The sequence below is a fragment of the Mustelus asterias genome, chromosome 7 (genome assembly GCF_964213995.1).
Source record: "Mustelus asterias chromosome 7, sMusAst1.hap1.1, whole genome shotgun sequence".
NCBI classification, from domain to species: domain Eukaryota; kingdom Metazoa; phylum Chordata; class Chondrichthyes; order Carcharhiniformes; family Triakidae; genus Mustelus; species Mustelus asterias.
The window spans coordinates 139296239-139320246 of NC_135807.1; the positions used below are offsets into that span (position 1 = coordinate 139296239).

General features: G+C 49.4%; 1 protein-coding gene across 1 annotated transcript in view; it reads left to right on the top strand.

The window, feature by feature from the left end:
* Window positions 1-11978, top strand: part of pkhd1l1.1 (PKHD1 like 1, tandem duplicate 1) — a 169579-nt gene extending 157601 nt beyond the window's left edge. Inside the window, exons 75-78 of the mRNA XM_078215522.1 lie at window positions 2630-2776; window positions 4370-4523; window positions 7971-8180; window positions 11863-11978. Of these exons, the coding sequence (XP_078071648.1) occupies window positions 2630-2776; window positions 4370-4523; window positions 7971-8180; window positions 11863-11978 (627 nt within the window). The remainder of the gene's footprint in view (window positions 1-2629; window positions 2777-4369; window positions 4524-7970; window positions 8181-11862) is intronic.
* Window positions 11979-24008: the final 12030 nt, after the last annotated feature.

Sequence of the window (24008 nt, forward strand, 5' to 3'; positions counted from 1 at the left end):
AGTAGATAAGGTTGTTAAGAAGGCATATGGTGTCTTGGCGTTTATTGGTAGGGGGATTGAATTTAGGAGTCGTAGCGTTATGTTGCAACTGTACACAACTCTGGTGCGGCCGCACTTGGAGTACTGTGTGCAGTTCTGGTCCCCACATTACAGGAAGGATGTGGAGGCTTTGGAGAGGGTGCAGAGGAGGTTTACCAGGATGTTGCCTGGTATGGAGGGGAGATCCTATGAGGAGAGGCTGAGGGATTTGGGATTGTTTTCGCTGGAAAGGCGGCGGCTAAGAGGGGATCTTATTGAAACATATAAGATGATTAGAGGTTTAGATAGGGTGGATAGTGATAGCCTTTTTCCTCTGATGGAGAAATCCAGCACGAGGGGGCATGGCTTTAAATTGAGGGGGGGTAGTTATAGAACCGATGTCAGGGGTAGGTTCTTTACCCAGAGGGTGGTGAGGGATTGGAATGCCCTGCCAGCATCAGTAGTAAATGCGCCTAGTTTGGGGGCGTTTAAGAGATCCGTAGATAGGTTCATGGACGAAAAGAAATTGGTTTAGGTTGGAGGGTCACAGTTTTTTTTTTAACTGGTCGGTGCAACATCGTGGGCCGAAGGGCCTGTTCTGCGCTGTAATGTTCTATGTTCTATGAAAGGTTGGACAGGCCAGGCTTGTATCTGCTGGAGTTTAGGAGTGTAAGAGGCGACTTGATTGAAACATACAAGACCCTGAGGCGTATTGACAGAGTGGATGTGGACGGCACAGTGGCGCAGTGGTTAGCACTGCTGCCTCACAATGCCAGGGACCCAATTCCATTTCTGGCTCGGGTCACTGTCTTTGCAGAGTCTGCACATTCTCTCCATGTCTGCGTGGGCTTCCTCCGGGTGTTCCAGTTTCCTCCCAAAGTCCAAAGACATGCGGGTTAAGTGGATTGACCATGGTAAATTGACCCTTAGTGTCAGGGAGACTAGCTAAGGTAAATACATGGGGTTATAGGGATAGGGCGTGGGTGGGATTGACTCAATGGGCCGAATGGCCTTCTTCTGCACTGTAGGATTCTATGGGTTTGATGTTTTCTGTTTTGTGAAATTTAGTGACAAAGTAGATGTGATTCCTTCCAAAAATGTCCATGGCCTCAGCAAAATGGGCAATGGGCGGGAAATCCACCCTTTACTGGGGGAGTGTGAAGATTGGGATTAGCCAGGCCTGTGTGAGCTTTGGTTACAGTCCTGTCTCTCCCGTCCCTGGTCATTTTGTGCATATTTACTTGAAGGGAAATAAAGGAAAGTTAGGTTTATCTTATTTTAATAGAAAATGTATTTTCCAGAAGATTTGATGGGATTGGGATTGGGGGGGGGGGGGGGGCGGGGGGGGTGCGGGATGGGGGAATCTCTGGCCTGTTGGATGGGAATGAACACTGAAGGCCAGGTTCCATTTTGGAAACTGAGCAGTGACTCATCGAGACTCGGGTGGCTGATGGGTGCAGTGGTTTCACAGCAAGAAAATCTCCAGCGAGGAAGTTCCAGCCACTCACCTCAGAAACTCAATGTGCCACGTTAGTCACCTCAGAACTGAAAGCAGTTGTGGAGATGTTTAATGGATGTGAATCTCAAATCTCTCAGACATTTTGAAAAGTTGTGGCTGTTTTTCAAACTGAAAGCAAGACTTCTGCAAACTTGGGATCATCCCAAATGCAGCTGTTTGTGTCTTCACTCATTCAGTCCCCTTCACCCATCGCTCCTGCGCTCACTGAGCTACAATAATGAAGCGACATTCTGATTTTAAAATTCCACCTCATCGCTCCCTGTCTCTGTAATCTCCTCCAACCCCACAACCCTCCACTTGCTCGGCACACTCCTATCTTCCAGACCTTAAGGGGGATGGGGCCCGACTTCAGAAGGGCCCTCCTCCACCCCCTGACCTGCATCTTCCAGATTTTAGGGCGGCACGGTAGCACAGTGGTTAGCACTGCTGCTTCACAGCTCCAGGGTCCCGGGTTCGATTCCCAGCTCGGGTCACTGTCTGTGTGGAGTTTGCACATTCTCCTCGTGTCTGCGTGGGTTTTCTCCGGGTGCTCCGGTTTCCTCCCACAGTCCAAAGATGTGCGGGTTAGGTTGATTGGCCAGGTTAAAAATTGCCCCTTAGAGTCCTGGGATGTGTAGGTTAGAGGGTTATCGGGTAAATATGTGGGGTTAGGGCCTGGGTGGGATTGTGGTCGGTGCAGACTTGATGGGCCGAATGGCCTCCTTCTGCACTGTAGGGTTTCTATGATTTCTATCTTACACTCCTTAGCATCCTTCATTTGAAACACTCCACCATTGGCAGCCGTGCCTTCAGCAGCCTGGGCCCCAAGCTCTGGAATTACCTCCCTAATCCCCTTGATCTCTCGACCTCTCCCTCTCTCCACCTCGCTATCCTCCTTTAAGGCACTCCTTAAAACCCACCTCCGTGACCGAGTTTCTGGTCGCTGCCCCTGTAATAAATACTGGCCTAGCCATTACCACCCACAGCCCACACAGAAACACGAAACACAACCTGACACTGAGCGGCATGAGTTTTTTATTCCTGTGACGCACCTTGGGCTGTTTTACTGCATTAATGGCGCTACGTAAATATGAGTTGTTGTTGTTTCTGTAGATGGCTTCCAAACCGGTTCTGAGTAAAGCAGCGAGTAGTAACCACGTGGCCACGGTGACAGGTTTGGTTGTGGTGAAGGAACCCATTGCCAGACAAGCGGGGCAGGTGTTGAGGCAACAGCCCAGTGTGATGGCGGTGGACGATGATGTAAGTCACGTTTCATTCGCACTGTCTGGAAATGTTTCTGCGTCTGAGTGTTTCCGAGGGCGGAGTTCCCACTTCCCGTCGCCTGAGGAGTCGGCGGTGACCAGGGTCTCGGGGAATGTCGGGGCGGGGGTGGGGGGGAGAGGACAAGAGGCTATTGGACCTTAAGGGGGATGGGGCCCGACTTCAGAAGGGCCCTCCTCCACCCCCTGACCTGCACCCCCCACTCCCCCATCCCCCACCCTGCACCCCCCCGATACCCCACCCCTTGCCCTGCACCCCCGACCCCCCCACCCACACCCCACCACCCTGCACTCCCACTCCCCCACCCCCCTGCCTTGCACCCCCAACTTCCCCATCCCCTGCCCTGCACCCGCCACCCCCTGCCCTGCACCCCCTACTCCCCCACCCCCTGCCCTGCAGCCCCCTGCCCTGCACCCCCCACCTCCTGCCCCGCACCCCCTCAACCGCCCCCTGCCGCCCCCTGCCCAAGATGTAATATTTGATTTTCAGCCTTTCTCTAAACAGGTTCAACTCTCTGACAAGCCTAAGCACCGAGGCTCAGTGGGAAATCACTGGGACACAGCGCTCTATACACGGTGTTGTGTACACAACATTCTGTACTTGGTGTTGTGGTACACGGTGTTGTGGTACATGGCACTCTGTACACTGTGTTGTGATGCATGGCACTCTGTACATGGTGTTATGTACACAGCACTCTGTACACAGGGTTGCGTACACAGTGCTCCTGTACGCGGTGTTGCGTACACAGTGCTCCTGTACGCGGTGTTGCGTACACAGTGCTCCTGTACGCGGTGTTGCGTACACAGTGCTCCTGTACGCGGTGTTGCGTACACAGTGCTCCTGTACGCGGTGTTGCGTCCACAGTGCTCCTGTACGCGGTGTTACGTCCACAGTGCTCCTGTACGCGCTGTTGCGTACACAGTGCTCCTGTACGCGCTGTTGCGTACACAGTGCTCCTGTACACGGTGTTGCGTGCACAGTGCTCCTGTACGCGGTGTTGCGTACGCAGTGCTCCTGTACGCGCTGTTGCGTACACAGTGCTCCTGTACGCGCTGTTGCGTACACAGTGCTCCTGTACGCGGTGTTGCATCCACAGTGCTCCTGTACGCGGTGTTGCGTACGCAGTGCTCCTGTACGCGCTGTTGCGTACACAGTGCTCCTGTACGCGCTGTTGCGTACACAGTGCTCCTGTACGCGCTGTTGCGTACACAGTGCTCCTGTACGTGGTGTTGTGTGCACAGTGCTCCTGTACGCGGTGTTGCGTACGCAGTGCTCCTGTACGCGCTGTTGCGTACACAGTGCTCCTGTACGCGCTGTTGCGTACTCAGTGCTCCTGTACGCGGTGTTGCGTCCACAGTGCTCCTGTACGCGGTGTTGCGTACGCAGTGCTCCTGTACGCGGTGTTGCGTACGCAGTGCTCCTGTACGCGGTGTTGCGTACGCAGTGCTCCTGTACGCGCTGTTGCGTACACAGTGCTCCTGTACGCGGTGTTGTGGTACATGGCACTCTGGTACACAGCAGTGTGCCAGTGTACTCTGTGTTATAATCTGATGGCTGTGTTTTGTTTTCCAGGGTAATTGTGTGTCAGTGGGTGTTACCTCGTGGGAGCTGGATGCTATCCTTATGGATTCCCAAAATGTGGCCGTTCCAGGACTCAATGGGACAACCAGTATCTTGTTCACAGGCTGCTGGGCGAATTACACTGACCTCTCCATCAGCACTAACGGTAACAGGAATCGACAGTTCAATCCTCACGTCTCTTCTCTCCAATTCCAGCAGAAATACTGGATCTCCATAAGCTGACACCTCTGGAATTTACAGAGTGAACATTTCCCAGGCAGTGACACTGATATTTTATCACTGAGCAATCACATTGTTCCTCTGGCTTTGTGATAAGGAAACAGCAAAATGGAAATGAAAGGAAAGTGAGGCAGAATCCCGTTATCACAACTCGAAAAGGACAGAGTTAGTCTGAGTGTGGGGTTGGACAGGGAGCTCAGAGTCTGTGTTGGGGCGACTGTATTGAAATGTGATCCTGTACAGAGAGACTGCCCCAGTCCTGAGCTCAGACAGACACTGAACCTCACCTGAGCAAATTCCCAACTCCTTCATCATCGATTTGAGGGAAAGCAGTGGGCAGGCTGAGTGAAGAATCTTATACACAGGAGAACCCGGATAGGGTCTGACTCACAGCAACCTATCCAGCTCAGCGCAGCAGCAAAACCATCAGCATTCCTGCAGAATAAATTGGCGAAGGCTGCCTTAGAACACAAACTCAATCAGGGGAGTTCAGTCAGGGTCACAATGACCCTAAACCCTAGACTGCCACATCCCCCTACACCCTAAGTTTGCAGATGACACCAAGATTGGTGGCATAGTGGACAGTGAAGAACATTATCTCCGATTGCAACGGGATCTTGGTCAATTGGGCCAGTGGGCTGACAAATGGCAGATGGAGTTTAATTTAGATAAATGCAAGGTGATGCATTTTGGTAGATTGAACCAGGGCAGGACTTACTCAGTTAATGGTAGGGTGTTGGGGAGAGTTACAGAACAAAGAGATCTAGGGGTACATGTTCATAGCTCCTTGAAAGTGGAATCACAGGTGGACAGAGTGGTGAAGAAGGCATTCGGCATGCTTGGTTTCATCGGTCAGAACATTGAATACAGGAGTTGGGACGTCTTGTTGAAGTTGTACAAGACATTGGTTAGGCCACACTTGGAATACTGTGTGCAATTCTGGTCACTCTATTATAGAAAGGATATTATTAAACTAGAAAGAGTGCAGAAAAGATTTAATAGGATGCTACCGGGACTTGATGGATTGAGTTATAAGGAGAGGCTGGATAGACTGGGACTTTTTTCTCTGGAGCGTAGGAAGTCTATAAGATAATGAGGGGCATAGACAAGGTAGATAGTCAATATATTTTCCCAAAGCTAGGGGAGTCTAAAACTAGAGGGCATAGGTTTAAGGTGAGAGGGGAGAGATACAAAAGTGTCCAGAGAGGCATTTTGTTCACACAGAGGGTGGTGAGTGTCTGGAACAAGCTGCCAGAGGTAGTAGTACAGCGGGAACAAGTTTGTCTTTTAAAAAGCGTTTAGACAGTTACATGGGTAAGATGGGTATAGAGGGATATGGGCTAAATGCAGGCAATTGCGATTAGCTTAGGGGTTTAAAAAAAAGGGCGACATGGACATGTTGCGCCAAAGGGCCTGTTTCCAAGCTGTAAACCTCGATGATCCTTCCCTATCTCTGTAACAGTGGCACAGTGGTTCGCACTGCTGCCTCACAGCGCCAGGGACCCGGGTTTGATTCCCGTCTTGGGTCACTGTCTGTGTGGAGTCTGCGCATTCTCCCCATGTCTGCATGGGTTTCCACCGGGTGCTCCGGTTTCCTCCCATGGTCGGAAAAACTTGCTGGTTACGTGCATTGACCCGAACAGGCGTCGGAGTGTGACGACTAGGGTAATTTCACAGTAACTTCATTGCAGTGTTAATGTAAGCCTTACTTGTGACTGATAAATAAACTTTACTTTACTTTTAACCCTAAACACCTCTCTATCTCTGTAACCTCCTCCAGCCTCACGACCCTCCTTATCTCTGTAACCTCCTCCAGCCCCTACACCCCTCCCTATCTCTGTAACCTCCTCCAGCCCCTACACCCATAGAACCATAGAACCATAGAAAATTACAGCTCAGAAACAGGCCTTTTGGCCCTTCTTGTCTGTGCCGAACCATTTTATGCCTAGTCCCACTGACCTGCACTTGGACCATATCCCTCCACACCCCTCTCATCCATGAACCCGTCCAAGCTTTTCTTAAATGTTAAAAGTGACCCCGCATTTACCACTTTATCCGGCAGCTCATTCCACACTCCCACCACTCTCTGCGTGAAGAAGCCCCCCCTAATATTCCCTTTAAACTTTTCTCCTTTCACCCTTAACCAATGCCCTCTGTTTTTTTTCTCCCCTAGCCTCAGCGGAAAAAGCCTGCTTGCATTCACTCTATCTATACCCATCAAAATCTTATACACCTCTATCAAATCTCCCCTCAATCTTCTACGCTCCAGTGAATAAAGTCCCAACCTATTCAATCTCTCTCTGTAACTCAGCTTCTCAAGTCCCGGCAACATCCTTGTGAACCTTCTCTGCACTCTTTCAATCTTATTTACATCCTTCCTGTAACTAGGTGACCAAAACTGTACACAATACTCCAAATTCAGCCTCACCAATGCCTTATATAACCTTACCATAACACTCCAACTTTTATACTCGATACTCCGATTTATAAAGGCCAATGTACCAAAGGCACTCTTTACGACCCTATCCACCTGTGACGTCACTTTTCGGGAATTCTGTACCTGTATTCCCAGATCCCTCTGTTCAACTGCACTCTTCAGAGTCCTACCATTTATCCTGTACGTTCTACTTTGGTTTGTCCCCCTCCCTATCTCTGTAACCTCCTCCAGCCCCTACACCTGTCCCTCTCTCTGTAACCTCCTCCAGCCCCTACACCCCTCCCTATCTCTGTAACCTCCTCCAGCCCCTACACCTGTCCCTCTCTCTGTAACCTCCTCCAGCCCCTACACCCCTCCCTATCTCTGTAACCTCCTCCAGCCCCTACACCCCTCCCTATCTCTGTAACCTCCTCCAGCCCTTACACCCCTCCCTATCTCTGTAACCTCCTCCAGCCCCTACACCTGTCCCTCTCTCTGTAACCTCCTCCAGCCCCTACACCCCTCCCTATCTCTGTAACCTCCTCCAGCCCCTACACCCCTCCCTATCTCTGGAACCTCCTCCAGCCCCTACACCCCTCCCTATCTCTGTAACCTCCTCCAGCCCTTACACCCCTCCCTATCCCTGTAACCTCCTCCAGCCCTTACACCCCTCCCTATCTCTGTAAGCTCCTCTGGTTATGTGAATAGAGTAAGAGTTTTAACAACACCAGATTGGTTGGACTTTAACCTGGGGTTAAAACTCTTGCTGTGTTTACCCCAGTCCAACGCCGGCATCTCCACATTATGTGAATAGACACAGTTGCTGGGAGTTGTGTCAAACATCAACATGAAGCCATTGGGCCGAATGGCTTCTGTCGGGGAAGTAACATCCTGTGAATGGCGAATTGGCTCCGGAACATTCTGTCTGATTTGTTTTTGTTAACTATTGTGTGGCAGGAAGCAACTACAAGCTAATGTTCCAGCTGAAATCAATCCAAGCCCGTTCTAGCACCTTCTCAGTGGAATACGACGACAGCACTCCAGCCCAACCTTTCGACTCCAATCCAACCTCCGTCCACATGAACACTGGAGCGATCATCGCCGGGTCGGTTGTGGGGGGTCTCCTGCTCATTGTCCTGGTCGCTTTCCTAGCCTGGAAATTGAAAGGTGGGAAGTTGCTGACCGTTGACTCACTCTGTTCAGTTTGACACTTTCACAGCCGCGTGCTGCAATTCTGGGATGTGTTCAGGTCAGGGTGGTGACCTATTCATGTAAATGTTTAGTCATTCCCAGGATGTGTCGCTGGTTACGCCAGCATTTATTGCCCATCCCTAACTGCCCCTTGAGAAGGTGGTGGTGAGGTGCTTTCTTGAACCCGCTGCAGTCCACATGGTGTAGGTACACCCACAGTGCTGGTAGGGAGGGGGTTCCAGGATTTTGACCCAGGGACAGTGAAGTCAGGTTGGTGAGTGACTTGGAGGGGAACCTCCGTGGTGTTCTCAGGTATCGGCTGCCCTTGTCCTTCCAGGTCGTGGGTTTGGAAGGTGCTGTCTAAGGAGCCAGTCTTCCTTATACTCGGGGATGGTGATAGAGGACTGGAGAATTGCAAACATTACACTGTTGTTCAATAAAGGTGTGTAAAGATAAGCCCAGCAACACCAGCGTAATCAGTGCACCTTCAGTAGTGGGGAAACTTCTAGAAATATTTCAGGACAAATTGAATAGTCACTTGGACAATTGTGGGTTCATTAAGGGAAAGCAGCAAGGATTTGTGAGTGTTTAAAATACTTGGAGTTTTTTGAGGAGGTAACAAAGAGGGTCGATGAAGGTAATGCTGTAGGTGTGGTGTACATGGACTTTAGGAAGGCATTCGATACAGTGCCACACAACAGGCTTGTGAGCAAAATGAGAGTTCAGGGAATAAAGAGCACAGCAGCAATGTGGATACAAAATTGCTGAGTGAAGGGAGCAGAGGAATAGTCCATGGATATTCTCCAAGCTGGAGGGAGGTTTGTCGAGGTTCCCCAGGAGTCAGGGTTGGGATTCTTTTTTCCTTGGTACGGATTAATGAACTTTGTGTACTGGGCATTGGACACAATTTCGACATTTGCGGATGAGGCAATATTTGGAAACATTGTGGAGAGGCAGCGTAGAACCTGAAATGCAGATAGACAAGTTGGAGCGGGCAGATAGGTGTCACCTAAAGGTCAATGCAGGTGAGTGTGAGGTGATGTATTTTGATAGAAAGAACATGGAGACAATTTAAAATAAAGGGTACAGTTCCAAAGTGACAGTAGGAGCAGAGGGAGCTGGGTGTATAAATGTTACTGAAGGTGGCAGCAGAGGTTGAGAGAATGGTTCAAAGTATAAAGTATCCTAGGTTTTATTAATAGAGTGCATGAACAAGCAGAAAAAGATCAAATACTGTGGATGCTGGAATCTGAAACAAAAATAGTGAGTGGTTAGGATCTGGAATGCACTGTCTGAGAGTGTGGTGGAGACAGATTCACACAGCGAGTGGTTAGGATCTGGAATGCACTGTCTGAGAGTGTGGTGGAGACAGATTCACACAGCGAGTGGTTAGGATCTGGAATGCACTGTCTGAGAGTGTGGTGGAGACAGATTCACACAGCGAGTGGTTAGGATCTGGAATGTACTGTCTGAGAGTGTGGTGGAGACAGATTCACACAACGAGTGGTTAGGATCTGGAATGTACTGTCTGAAGGTGTGGGGGAGACAGATTCACACAGCGAGTGGTTAGGATCTGGAATGTACTGTCTGAGAGTGTGGTGGAGACAGATTCACACAACGAGTGGTTAGGATCTGGAATGTACTGTCTGAGAGTGTGGTGGAGACAGATTCACACAACGAGTGGTTAGGATCTGGAATGTACTGTCTGAGAGTGTGGTGGAGACAGATTCACACAACGAGTGGTTAGGATCTGGAATGTACTGTCTGAGAGTGTGGTGGAGACAGATTCACACAACGAGTGGTTAGGATCTGGAATGTACTGTCTGAAGGTGTGGGGGAGACAGATTCACACAGCGAGTGGTTAGGATCTGGAATGTACTGTCTGAGAGTGTGGTGGAGACAGATTCACACAGCGAGTGGTTAGGATCTGGAATGTACTGTCTGAGAGTGTGGTGGAGACAGATTCACACAGTGAACAAATTTGATTGAGTTTTTTGAAGGGGTAACCAAGAAGGTAGATGAGGGCAGTGCAGTTGATGTTGTCTACATGGACTTTAGCAACGCCTTTGACAAGGTACCGCATGGTAGGTTGTTGCATAAAGTTAAGTCTCACGGGATCCAGGGTGAGGTATCTAATTGGATACAAAATTGGTTTCTTGACAGGTGGTTGTAAGGAGTTGTTTTTCAAACTGGAGGCCTGTGACCAGCGGTGTGCCTCAGGGATCAGTGCTGGGCCCATTGTTATTTGTCATTTATATTAATGATTTGGATGAGAAAATAGGAGGCATGGTTAGTAAGTTTGCAGATGACACCAAGATTGGTGGCATAGTGGACAGTGAAGAAAGTTATCTCCAATTGCAACAGGATCTTGATCAATTGGGCCAGTGGGCTGACGAATGGCAGATGGAGTTTAATTTAGACAAATGCGAGGTGATGCATTTTGGTAGATTGAACCAGGGCAGGACTTACTCAGTTAATGGTAGGGCATTGGGGAGAGTTACAGAACAAAGAGATCTAGGGGTACATGTTCATAGCTCCTTGAAAGTGGAGTCACAGGTGGACAGAGTGGTGAAGAAGGCATTCGGCATGCTTGGTTTCATCGGTCAGAACATTGAATACAGGAGTTGGGACGTCTTGTTGAAGTTGTACAAGATATTGGTAAGGCTACACTTGGAATACTGTGTGCAATTCTGGTCACCCTATTATAGAAAGGATATTATTAAACTAGAAAGAGTGCAGAAACGATTTACTAGGATGCTACCAGGACTTGATGGATTGAGTTATAAGGAGAGGCTGAATAGACTGGGACTTTTTTCTCTGGAGCGTAGGTGGCTGAGGGGTGACCTTATACAGGTCTATAAAATAATGAGGAGCATAGACAAGCTAGATAGTCAATATCTTTTCCCAAAGGTAGGGGAGTCTAAAACTAGAGGGCAGAGGTTTAAGGTGAGAGGAGAGAGATACAAAAGTGTCCAGAGGGGCAATTTTTTCACAGAGGGTGGTGGGTGTCTGGAACAAGCTGCCAGAGGTAGTAGTAGAGGTGGGTACAATTTTATGTTTTAAAAAGCATTTAGATAGTTACATGGGTACGATGGGTATAGAGGGATATGGGCCAAATGCGGGCAATTGGGATTAGTTTAGGGGTTTTTTTAAAAAAAGGGCGGCATGGACAAGTTGGGCTGAAGGGCCTGTTTCCATGCTGTAAACCTCTATGAGTGTGGTGGAGACAGATTCACACAGCGAGTGGTTAGGATCTGGAATGCACTGTCTGAGAGTGTGGTGGAGGCAGATTCAATTGAGACTTTCAGAAGGGAATTAGACTGGGTTCCGGGAGAAGGCATGGGAATGGCACTAATTCATTTGGAGAGCCGATGCAGGCTCAATGGGCCAAATGGCCTCCTGCAAGGTAACAATCCTGTGATTCTGGGAGTTGGTGTTTTGAAGGTGGCAGTGCCAAGCTCCGACATTATCAGTGAATCAATTTACCGTGGTATTGAGCCACACTGTATCTCCGCAATAACCCGTCCCCCCGAGATAGAGAGCTCCGGGGGGGGGGGGAAGTGACCTGTGCCAGGCACTGGAGACAGGGCACCAGGAAGGGTTTCTGCTCCAGTCCTCACTGTGGCTTCTCACACACTCCTTTCACCTTTATCTGCAGCTGTTAGCACCAAGAAGATTGACATTTCTCCCAGGTCAGGAGCTGAAGACAAGAAGCAAGAGGACACATTAGCTGGAGGCAGATCTGTTCACACCCTCCCACCGATACAGAACTGAACAGCTCAATGCATGGAAAATGGTAAAAACCTGTCCATTGTGCCGGATCGGTAGAGAATTCAGACGATTGCAGCTTCCACCTGAGCCCAGCTTCCAGACTCAGTTTGTTTCTCCCCGGCCTTTGCTAATCTTCTCCCCCAGAGAATCAATTATAAAAGTCCAGTTTTCTGTCCTGTCCCCACAATCGCCGTAGCTCTCTGTCCCATCACCGTGTACACCATGTACACAGCGCACACCGTGTATACAGCATACCCAGTGTACCCCGTATTTACAGCACGTCCTGTGGAGTGGGGGGACGGGGGTGGGGGGGGGGGGTGGGGGGGTGTTTGGGGTGTGGGGATGTTGACATGGTGGGGGCTGTTTGGGGGAGTGACTAGGGGTATGGGGGTGTTGACAGGGTGAGAGGAGTGTGGGGGGTATTCAGTGGCTGGGGAGTGGCTGGGGGGTGTGGGATTGTTCAGAGGGTGTGGGGGGTTGTTTGGGGGGGTGTGGCTGGGGGTGTGGGGGATGTTTGGGAGTGTTTGGGGGGTGGGGAGTGACTTGGGTGTGGGGGTGTTGACAGTGAGGGGAGTGTGGGGGATGTTTAGGGGGTGGGGTGTGACTGGGGGTGTTAACAGGGTGTGGGGGGTGTTGGGGGGAGTGTGGAGGATGGCTGGGGGGTGTGGGGGTGTTGACAGGGTGAGGGGAGTGTGGGGGGTGTTTGGAGGGTGTGGAGTGGCTGGGGGGGGGTGTGAGGTGTTGATAGGGTGGGGAGTGGCTGGGGAGGTGTGGGGAGTGTTGACAGGGTGAGGGGGAGTGTGGGGGTTGGGGGGAGTTTTGGGGGTGGGGAGTGGCTGGGGGGGGGTGTGGGGGTGTTGATAGGGTGAGGGGGAGTTTGGGGGGGTGGGGGTGTTGATAGGGTGGGTGTTGGGAGGATGTTTACTGTCTTGCAGAATCTAGGAGACAGTTTGACAGTATTGGGTGTTGTGTTTAAGATAGAGATGAGGAATTCTTTGTGTGAGGGTGGTTAGTGAGGAATTCTCTTCCTCAGGGAGCAGTGGGGGCTGAGGGTCAGTGAATACATTCAGAGCCAGCTTTGATCTTTGAGGAGCTGAGGATTATGGGAGGCAGGAACATGGCGTTAATGCCAGAATCCTGTCAGCTGTGATCATATTGAATGGCAGCATAAGCTTGAGGGGCCGAATGGTCTACTCCTGTTCTTCTGTTGCTGCTCTGTGCTTGTCCTCAGGAACTTTGTCACCCCCCTGAGTTCCTACACAGTCAGACTCCAATGGAAATCCCACTGCTCCAATGTAAGATTCACGTAGCAGCTGAACTGTTGCTATGGAACTGGAATCCCAAACAAAGCCTTTGCCATGGAACAAGAGTGGTTGTTAGGAGGCTGGCGTCTCCAATGATAGAAATTAGAACAAGCAGGTTTCACACAAATGTCGAGTGTTTATTGCTGGAATAACTGAGTCTATCGGATGGAAATCGGCCTTTCCAGCTCGGGAGAAAACCCTTCCCAATTCCGCTCTCGGATTCACCGATTATAAACAAGTCACAAGGGCAATCTCTTGACAAGTTTGGTGGTTTTATTCTTGGAGCTGTTTTTGCAAAAAGGACAGCTTTATGTAGCTTTTCCCAGTGTGAGAAATTTGGATTCTGTTCTGAAAGAGTTAGTACAAATCCTACATTTCAAAGCCCCGTTCCAATAAAAATACAGTAAGGAGTCTAACAACACCAGGTTAAAGTCCAACAGGTTTAACAGGACTTTAACCTGGTGTTGTTAGACTCCTTACTGTGTTTACCCCAGTCCAACGCCGGCATCTCCACATCAATAAAAATACTCATTTATCCCTCTGGTACTGAAGAGTAAATTTGAATATTTTATGTTATATATTTCGATATTAACTTTAACACTGAATTAATAACTAAAATACTAAAATAATCTGTTATTTTGCAGAATAAAGTAACCCAAATTATCCAGAGTTGCAGCAGCCAATGAGATGGGAAGATTTTCTATGTTCAGAACTTGGTGTTTTTGTGATTTGCCTCAAACAGAAATTTTAAAAATGAGTTGATTTGTTCATCGCTCTGATGTTGTTTATTCACTGAAACGCGCTGTTAACGTCAGGGCTATTTACTGCAGATTTTATATATGAAGCAGTGATGATTTTATATAATAATGCAACATTATCATTTATTTACTATATTTTTTCATAAAGAGAACATTCATTGTAACGTTAGTCTCCAGGTGAAACTAGTCAGTTTCTCACACACCTGTTAATATCTCACCCAGACAGAGCCCCCCCCCTCACCCCTCACCCCCACCCAGACAGACTCCCCCTCACCCCCACCCAGACAGACTCCCCCTCACCCCCACCCAGACAGACTCCCCCTCACCCCCACCCAGACAGACCCCCCTCACCCCCACCCAGACAGACCCCCCTCACCCCCACCCAGACAGAACCCCCTCACCCCCACCCAGACAGACCCCCCTCACTCCCATCCAGATCTCCCTCACTCCCATCCAGACAGTCCCACCCGGACAGACCCCCCTCACCCCCAACCAGACAGACCCCCCTCACCCCCCAGACAGAACCCCCTCACCCCCAGCCAGACAGACCCCCCCTCACCCCCACCCAGACAGTCCCACTCAGACAGACCCCCCACCCCCCGCACCCCCATCCAGACAGACCCCCCTCACTCCACCCGGACAGACCCCCCCCCTCACCCCCACCCAGACAGCCCCCCCTCACCCCCACCCAGACAGAGCCCCCCTCACCCCCACCCAGACAGAGTCCCCCCACCCCCACCCAGACAGACCCCCCTCACTCCCACTCAGACAGTCCCACTCAGACAGACCACCCCCCCTCACCCCCACCCAGACAGACCCCCCCTCACCCCCACCCAGACAGAACCCCCTCACCCCCACCTAGACAGACCCCCCCTCACTCCCATCCAGATCTCCCTCACTCCCATCCAGACAGTCCCACCCGGACAGACCCCCCTCACCCCCAACCAGACAGACTCCCCTCACCCCCCAGACAGACCCCCCCTTGCCCCCACCCAGACAGTCCCACTCAGACAGACCCCCCCCCCACCCCCACCCAGACAGACCCTCCCTCACTCCACCCGGACAGACGCCCCACCCTCACCCCCACCCAGACAGACCCCCCTCACCCCCCAGACAGAACCCCCTCACCCCCACCCAGACAAACCCCCCTCACCCCCACCCAGACAGAGCCCCCCCACCCCCACCCAGACAGAGCCCCCCCACCCCCACCCAGACAGACCCCCCTCACTCCCACTCAGACAGTCCCACTCAGACAGACCCCCCCCCTCACCCCCACCCAGACAGACCCCCCTCACTTCCATCCAGATCTCCCTCACTCCCACCCAGACAGTCCCACCCGGACAGACCCCCCCCTTATTCCCACCCAGACAGATCCCCCTCACTCCACCCGGACAGACCCCCCCCCCTCACCCCCACCCAGACAGTCCCACCCGGCCAGACCCCCCCACAGTCCCACCCGGCCAGACCCCCCCTCACCCCCACCCAGACAGTCCCACCCGGCCAGACCCCCCCTCACCCTCACCCGGACAGAACCCCCCTCACTCCACTCACTCTCGAATATTTCATTTTTTGAGTAAATGTATTTCCTTTCTATTGCTGTTCTGCTTCAACAAGTTGGCAGCGCAGAATTCACATTCCAAACACACTCCTGGCAAAGAGAGGGGTTGATTGTGTCCATCTGCAATTCCTGTTCCTTCGTCACAATCTCACCGCTCACATTTGATCATTTGTGAATTGTAAAGGAACACAATCCTGGGGATCTCCAGCCAGTGAAACTCACCCCCATCGTCAACGTGTCTCCACCACTCACCATTCACCCCGATCATTTCTCAATCAACTCCAAATCTCCTCCGATTGTTCTCCATTGGTGTCTCTGTGAGAAATGATGGCTCAGAACTCTGCACCTCCCTCCCTCTCCCCACCACCCATGCTGGGCCCTGGGACCCCAATCACACCCCTCTTGCAATCCACCCAGGTGCCCCCCTACCTTTCCCCTTGCCAGCACCCTCACCGTTTACAGAAAATACTGGAAAATCTCAGTGCGTCTGACAGCATCTGTGGAGCGAGAATAGCACCAACGTTTTGAGTCTGGATGTCCCTTTGGCAGAACGGTCCTTATTATTTAATTACCCTTCCTGCCATGTCTCAAATCTTAGTCCCAGGCATGTCACTGCAGTTTCCCTTCCAGCCACTGCAGCGCCATACCCACCGCTCACTCTCCAATGGAGGACGTTCTGCCTGGGATGAGCAACCCCCAGCTGCCGCTAATCGATGTTCAGTGGCAGAGGGTCGACTGGGGTTGGTGGCGACATGTTCCTCACTAACTCTCCAGACCACAAGAATCAATAAACACACTCTGGGTGTGATCTTACCGGCTGTTCACGCTCCTGCTGCAGCAAAGTCGGAGCATTTGGCACCCAGCCCAATCTCCGATCACTGCCGCGGGATGGAAAATCCCGCCTGCGTGAATGGGGGTAACATTCCAGCCTCTGCTTTTCATCAACAACTCACACACCAGAGGGTTAAAATTCACACGCAATAAATACCATAATATCACCCCGATGATGGTGCCTAGGATTCAATTTTATTTATTAATCAGGAACATGATTTGGATTCTCAGTGAGGGTGTATTGGATAATGTTGATCTAATGCCCAAAACTGTATCCAATACCTTTAAAAATCACTGAGGAAATAGTGAATTTCTACAATGTTCTCTCAACATCAAAGATTCTGGGGGCGATTCTCCCATCCCGCTGGGCCGCAGGCCCAGGGGTCACTGCACATGCACCGATCTCAGGGCTAACAGATCAGCACACGCACAGTGGCGCACTCAGCGCTGTGCTGCCGGCCTCTCCAGTGGGAACAGCCCCCCCCGCTCCCCGCTCCCCCCACTGAACTTCAGGGTGATTCCCGCTGAGGAACTCTGCAGTGCACAGAGTGGTGGGAGATCCATTTTGAAACTCCCACTGTAAAAACCAGCAGGATTTACTCCAGTTTTTGCACAACTTCAATGTTTAGAATTTTTGGGGGGGGAGAATCGCCCGTGTGTGTCTTTTTCTGGGTTATTTTATTGGTGTAATGACTCACGAACCTGTACACCAAGGATCACTGGCTCTGTGCACCGTCTCAACATTTAATCCTCCATCTCCTGTGTCAAATGCACAAAATTAATTTTAACTGTACTTGAGTGACTTTGATTTGATATAAAATTTTGCTGATGTGTAAATTAATTAAAAATATTTTGATGACATTAAATTTTTCCCGTGTTACTGAGAGTTGTCCTGCTTTAGTTTCCACACTCGGTGAACTGTTGGGAGTTTCGTCCCCATTTTGCAAATGTTGATGAATTGTTTCATTTTGGAAGAATGGAAATAATCCCCGCTGTTCGCCGCCCCCGCGCTGTGGAATCAATGCCTTTTTGATCAGAGTTTAAACAAACTCCCTTTCGACAGCCAATTCCTCCAGTAGACCTGGGCTGGTGCACCCTGAAATCCCAGTCTGATCCGAGGGGGGGTGGCGCTGTTCAGTGTACTAAATGCAGCTACTCGATGTTGTTTGCCATCTGCGCTGCATAATCCAAATATAAGCGTGTGCTCACACACGTGGGAGGGAACCCACTCGTCACTGAGTCCGGAATTTGTGTGTTTAAACTCTGATGCCCGGGACTTGAACACAGAATCAAAGCCAACATGTACCCAGTGCAGTACTGAGGGAGTGCTGCACTGTCAGAGGGTCAGTACTGAGGGAGTGTCGCACTGTCAGAGGGTCAGTACTGAGGGAGTGCTGCACTGTCAGAGGGTCAGTGCTGAGGGAGTGTCGCACTGTCAGAGGGTCAGTACTGAGGGAGTGCTGCACTGTCAGAGGGTCAGTCCTGAGGGAGTGCCGCACTGTCAGTGGGCCAGTGCTGAGGGAGTGCCGCACTGTCAGAGGGTCAGTGCTGAGGGAGTGCCGCACTGTCAGAGGGTCAGTACTGAGGGAGTGCCGCACTGTCAGGGGGTCAGTGCTGAGGGAGTGCCGCACTGTCAGGGTCAGTACTGAGCGAGTGCGGCACTGTCAGAGGGTCAGTACTGAGGGAGTGCCGCACTGTCAGAGGGTCAGTGCTGAGGGAGTGCCGCACTGTCAGATGGTCAGTACTGAGCGAGTGCCGCACTGTCAGAGGGTCAGTACTGAGGGAGTGCTGCACTGTCAGAGGGTCAGTACTGAGGGAGTGCTGCACTGTCAGGGTCAGTACTGAGGGAGTGCTGCACTGTCAGGGTCAGTACTGAGGGAGTGCCGCACTGTCAGAGGGTCAGTACTGAGGGAGTGCTGCACTGTCAGAGGGTCAGTACTGAGGGAGTTGCACTGTCAGAGGGTCAGTGCTGAGGGAATGCCGCACTGTCAGAGGGTCAGTGCTGAGGGAGTGCCGCACTGTCAGAGGGTCAGTGCTGAGGGAGTGCCGCACTGTCAGAGGGTCAGTGCTGAGGGAGTGCCGCTTTGGTGGGTGTAATAGATTGCATGAAACTATTGGAAGTTGATTGGAGGAGTTCCTCTCTGTATCTTGGTCATTCTTAATCTCTAAACCGAGAAGGAGGGGGGATTATCAGGTGAATATGACATTGCTGTTTGCGGGAGCTTTCTGCATACAAATTGGCTGCTGTGTTTACTATAACATTTAACAAAGAATTTCACAGGTTTTAGAGACTGCTGGGGTATCCTGAGGTGTGAAAAGCTGCTGTTTAAATTGGAGTTGACTTCAGCAGGATGGCTCACTGGACAAGGGGCAGGTGAGAGTGAATGACTGCATTCCCAAAGAGACAGCGCCAGTCTCCCAGCTCAGAAACCTGTGACCTGGGTGGGCGAGGGGGTTGACACAGCAGCATTCGGGAGCTGTGTAATATTATCACTCATCTAACACCACGCTGACTTTAATCTTTAAAATCTAGGTAACAAACTGAATTTATAGGACAGGAAGTAGATAAATTTAACTGAAGTAGAAATACTCAGCACCTGCAGACTGAACAAACTGTCAGACACGAAACCAAAGTGCGGTGCATGTGTCGGCAGCAGCATCAGAGAGTAGGAAACAGAAGGCAGACATGTGGCAATCAGTCCCTGCTGTACAACAGATGATTCAGCATAACTGTCTTAGTTTTCACCAACTTTATTCCATCTTTCTGCTCACCAAACTATAAGCTTCATCAGCCTCAGAACTTCAGAAAAATCATGCACATTCTGGGCTAATTTGAGTTCTGCACTAAAGCATAAAGAAACCGACACCAGTCCCAATGAGTGTGTGCAGTTCAGCGTGTACCACAGTGCACAGTTCAGCCTGTACCACAGTGCACAGTTCAGCCTGTACCACAGTGCACAGTTCAGCCTGTACCACAGTGCACAGTTCAGCGTGTACCACAGTGCACAGTTCAGCCTGTACCACAGTGCACAGTTCAGCATGTACCACAGTGCACAGTTCAGCATGTACCACAGTGCACAGTTCAGCCTGTACCACAGTGCACAGTTCAGCCTGTACCACAGTGCACAGTTCAGCGCGTACCACAGTGCACAGGATGTTGAACAGGTCACCACGTCCTCCGCCACTTCCTTTCTCCTTTTTCATGACTGTTCCTAGTCTGGGCTGGGTGTGCTGAACGAGATTAGGAGAGAACATCAACACTTGACCGAGTTCTGGACATAGCCACAAACCTCAGACAGTGTCACATCTTCACACTTTGATAACACAGGACAGAAACCAATCAAATTATTTATCAAGACTTGATTATTTTATGGAAAATCAGTTCACTGCAGATGGCACCAGTTTGATAACCAGATGCACAAATCCTCACCGTTCACAGGGCAGGTTGATAAGGTGGTTACAAAATGCTCACAGGTTACATCGATTTACTGCCTGAAAGGCGATGGACAGGGAACCTATAATTATTTTTTAAGGATATTGGGAAAGTATTGAAGATGAGGAACTTGCAGGATTATGGGCAAATCGATAAAAGGTAAAATCGCCACAGTCTCAGACAACCAGAGGCTGTTCTCACCTTTGAGGGGGAGAGCTGACTGGTGATGATTTAATCTGAGGGTCATCACACCTCAGGCCAGGGGCAAGGTTGAGAAGATGGGGCCTTCATGGACTAACAGGGAGAAGGGTAGAGCGACTGTTCTTTCAGAGCCAGTGCAGACAGCTTCTGAATGGCCTCTTCCTGTGCTGTATGTTTCTAGGATTTCCTTTGGGATTCCCAGATTATCCTCCATCCCTCGACAGTGAATTAGGCCGTGATCTTTACTATTTTTCAAGCACAGGTCACTTTAGCAAAAGCCCTGCAATGTGGGAGCCACACTGACTATTACATTGCCTTGTAACGTTACAGAGCAACATGGATAATGGCTGTCGAGTAGTGGCTACTCAAAGCAGAACACGTCAAACTGGCATCAGTGACATTAATCACAGACCTGGGCAGACACACAGGTGACATCAATGACCTCACTTACCCTCAGAAGAAATATCATTTGCACACGTGGGCAATATTTACATTAAAATGCTCCAACAGGATATATTAAACCTTTACGTCCAGTAATCCGATGGGAACACACTGAACCGGAAAACCTGTCAAATACTCTCGGCCTTTTGGCCAAGATCAAGTGTAGTATGGATAGGATGCTGTGCTTGGTTGAGGTCATTAGGTTACATTTAAACTTCATTTGAAGCAATTTTTAAAAGCGGCATCTCGGCCTTTTGGCTAAGATGTAAGCCTGGAGCGGAGGAGGCTGAGGGGAGACTTAATAGAGGTTTATAAAATGATGAAGGGGATAGATAGAGTGAACGTTCAAAGACTATTTCCTCGGGTGGATGGAGCTATTACAAGGGGGCATAACTATAGGGTTCGTGGTGGGAGATACAGGAAGGATATCAGTGGTAGGTTCTTTACGCAGAGAGTGGTTGGGGTGTGGAATGGACTGCCTGCAGTGATAGTGGAGTCAGACACTTTAGGAACATTTAAGCGGTTATTGGATAGGCACATGGAGCACACCAGGATGATAGGGAGGGGATAGCTTGATCTTGGTTTCAGATAAAGCTCGGCACAACATCATGGGCCGAAGGGCCTGTTCTGTGCTGTACTGTTCTATGTTCTAAGCCTTGGAGGAGGTGAGTCTGCACCTACTCCAATCAGCTTGGCTCATGTAGATCAGGCCCAAGACAGGAGTGGAGGCCCTGTCTTGTCAGCTTGGATTGGAAATGTCTCAACTTGTTGAGACTCTGAATTGGACTTGATTTGATTGAATTGGAAAAGTATTTTTAAAAAATTGTCCAAACTGCTTCCCATATCTGGCTGAGTCTCCGTCTAATGAAACATTAGATATTTACTAAAAAACCTTCAAAATCTTCCCAATGAATTTTTCCACTAACTTTTCAGTGTAAAATAGAAGCTTTTAAGGAAATTGTTTTAAATTGTGATTTTGAGAGAAGTGAATCAAACCAGTCTGAAGATTTACATCAATTAAAACCCAGAAGATCCTGATCACTGGCTACAGTAAAGCTGGAAGCGGCTGGAGTCTTTGGCCTTCTCCCTGGGCTGGGATTGGACAGGGTGCCGATGCCATGTCCAATGTGCAATTCTTCACTTTGAGATCCCTTGGGAAAATCAGAATTTGAACCAACCACAAACTTAATTCTCAGATCAGTGCAAATCCCTGGCTGAAATGTTTGTATTGTCAGCTAACTGCTGCACCATCATGACAAAGAAAACTCCATTTTGAGAGATTACCATCAGTCACAAACCATGGCAATGGTCAGTCCCAGAGACGCTGGCGTGGCCATTCAGGGAAACTTTGGGATTGTTGCACTATCACTGCAATATACTGCTGCGATGAAGCCTGTATGACAGTGAGAATTGCTCAGAAACATATTTGGGGCCATCGCAATCACTGGTGTTAAGACCATTGACTTCAGTAGTTTAAAAAAAATATACACTGCACAAGCTGCCAACAATATAATCTCAGAGGAACAGGAGACGACCATCCAGCCCCTCGGGTTTGTTCCAGCGTTCTATTAGATCACAGATTAACTGAATCTTAGCTATTGTTCAGTCTCAGTTCTGTAATCCGTAACACCCTAGCCTGTAAAACAAAAATCAATCACAAAATACTGCAGACGCTGGAACTCTGAAATGGGGGAAGGATGGAAAACGACAGATTTGATAGGGTGGAAGCCAGGAAAGATGAAATGACAAAGTAGTTGATAGTTGAGGATGATAGGGGCAAGTAAAGAAGCTGTGAATCTGGAACAACTGCCACCTGGAAAACAAGAGCAAGGCTAGAAAATGCAAAAGGGGAAGAAAATGGGAGCAGAGATTACAACCTGAAATTACTGAACTCAATGCTGAATCCACAAGGCTGAAAATTGCCTAATCCAAAGCCTTTGACACTATCACAGAGCTTCCCTTTTATCCTATTTCCATCCACACACGCCGCATTTCTCCATTGCCGCAGTTACAAGCTCCTCGTTCATGGGAAACAACTGTATTCAAGTCACTAAACAGAGCAGTGAAGACGGCCTTAGATCAGGAGTATTTAGATGCATGTAGAATATCAGGTTTCCAAGGGCAATATTCTAAACAATCATCAGATTCTAATATAATTCTACAATTAGAATCCCTTTCCCCATAGAACTATAGTAAACATGTAACAAGATTCAGGGACACTAATTAGCAGTAATATCATGAAAGTGATGCTAATGTAGGAATTTAAATTATGATAGCAAATTCCAACGCAAAGAGCAGCATACTCCATAGAATCCTACAGTGCAGAAGGAGGCAATTTGACCCATCGATCTGTACCGGCCACAATCCCACCCACACCCTATCCATATAACGCCATGTATTTACCTTAGTAACCCCGCCCCCGTGACACAAAAGGACAATTTAGCATAGCCAACTCACCTAACTCACACGTCTTTGGACTGTGGGAGGAAACCGGAGCACCCGGAGGAAACCCACGCAGACACGGGGAGAACGTGCAAACTCCACACAGTGACCCGAGGCCGGAATCAAAGCTGGGTCCCTGGTGCTGTGAGGTAGCAGTGCTAACCATCATGTCACCGTGTGACTCCATGTGTATATGCTGCTGGGAGAGCTTTCTGCTTCATCACTAGATATGCAGGAAATGCTGAATTAAGGCAGGAACTAGATGCAATCTTGTCTCGTTACAACAGCCTCCATTTTATCCCTCTTGAGAAGAAGTTCATCCAGTTTAGCTTTTCAGTTTTTAAACAAAGGAATGCCTCTGGCAGGGCAGAGCAAGACAGCTGAGTGACAAACTGGATAAATCATTTCACATTAATGCCAAATTTAAACATCACAATCGAGACACCACACACACATTAACAGTGCAAAACACCTTAGTAATTACTAAACTACACTATCAACTCTCCTCTCTGCTGTACTGCACCAGAAAACAATGTAAGCACATTAAAACCTTTGACAGGGCAACAGGAATCCAGTCAAATATCTCAACTGATCTGGGCTCATGCCAAGAGGAAGCAAATACTTGGGAGAAGTTGTATGAGATTATGATCCAAATTTCTAATGAGCAGTTGTTTTTATGCCTGTCATTGCTCATGTTTTTTTTAAAGGGGTGTGGCTTTTTAGTTTTAGAAATTGAGTTTTGAAAGAAGTTACGTGGGGTGTTGGGAGGGGGGAGGACCTAGGTAAACATCTAGAGATTGCAAAACCACACAGACCTAAGATAATAACAATCAAAGGGGCGTTGACTGAGTAAAGTCAAAGTAAAAAGCCGACCGTTATAAAAAGGCAGATGATCTCACTTCACTAAAGAACTGGAGACATGACATCGGTAATTATTCCAGTAAAAGATGCGTTAGCCATAAATTTTCCCAGAATTAAGGTAGGCCTTTGGAATTAAAAGGTAGTTCATTTGCATGAAGTGACATTCTCTTGAGTTATCTTTGTGAATTCAATTAAGGCATAGCC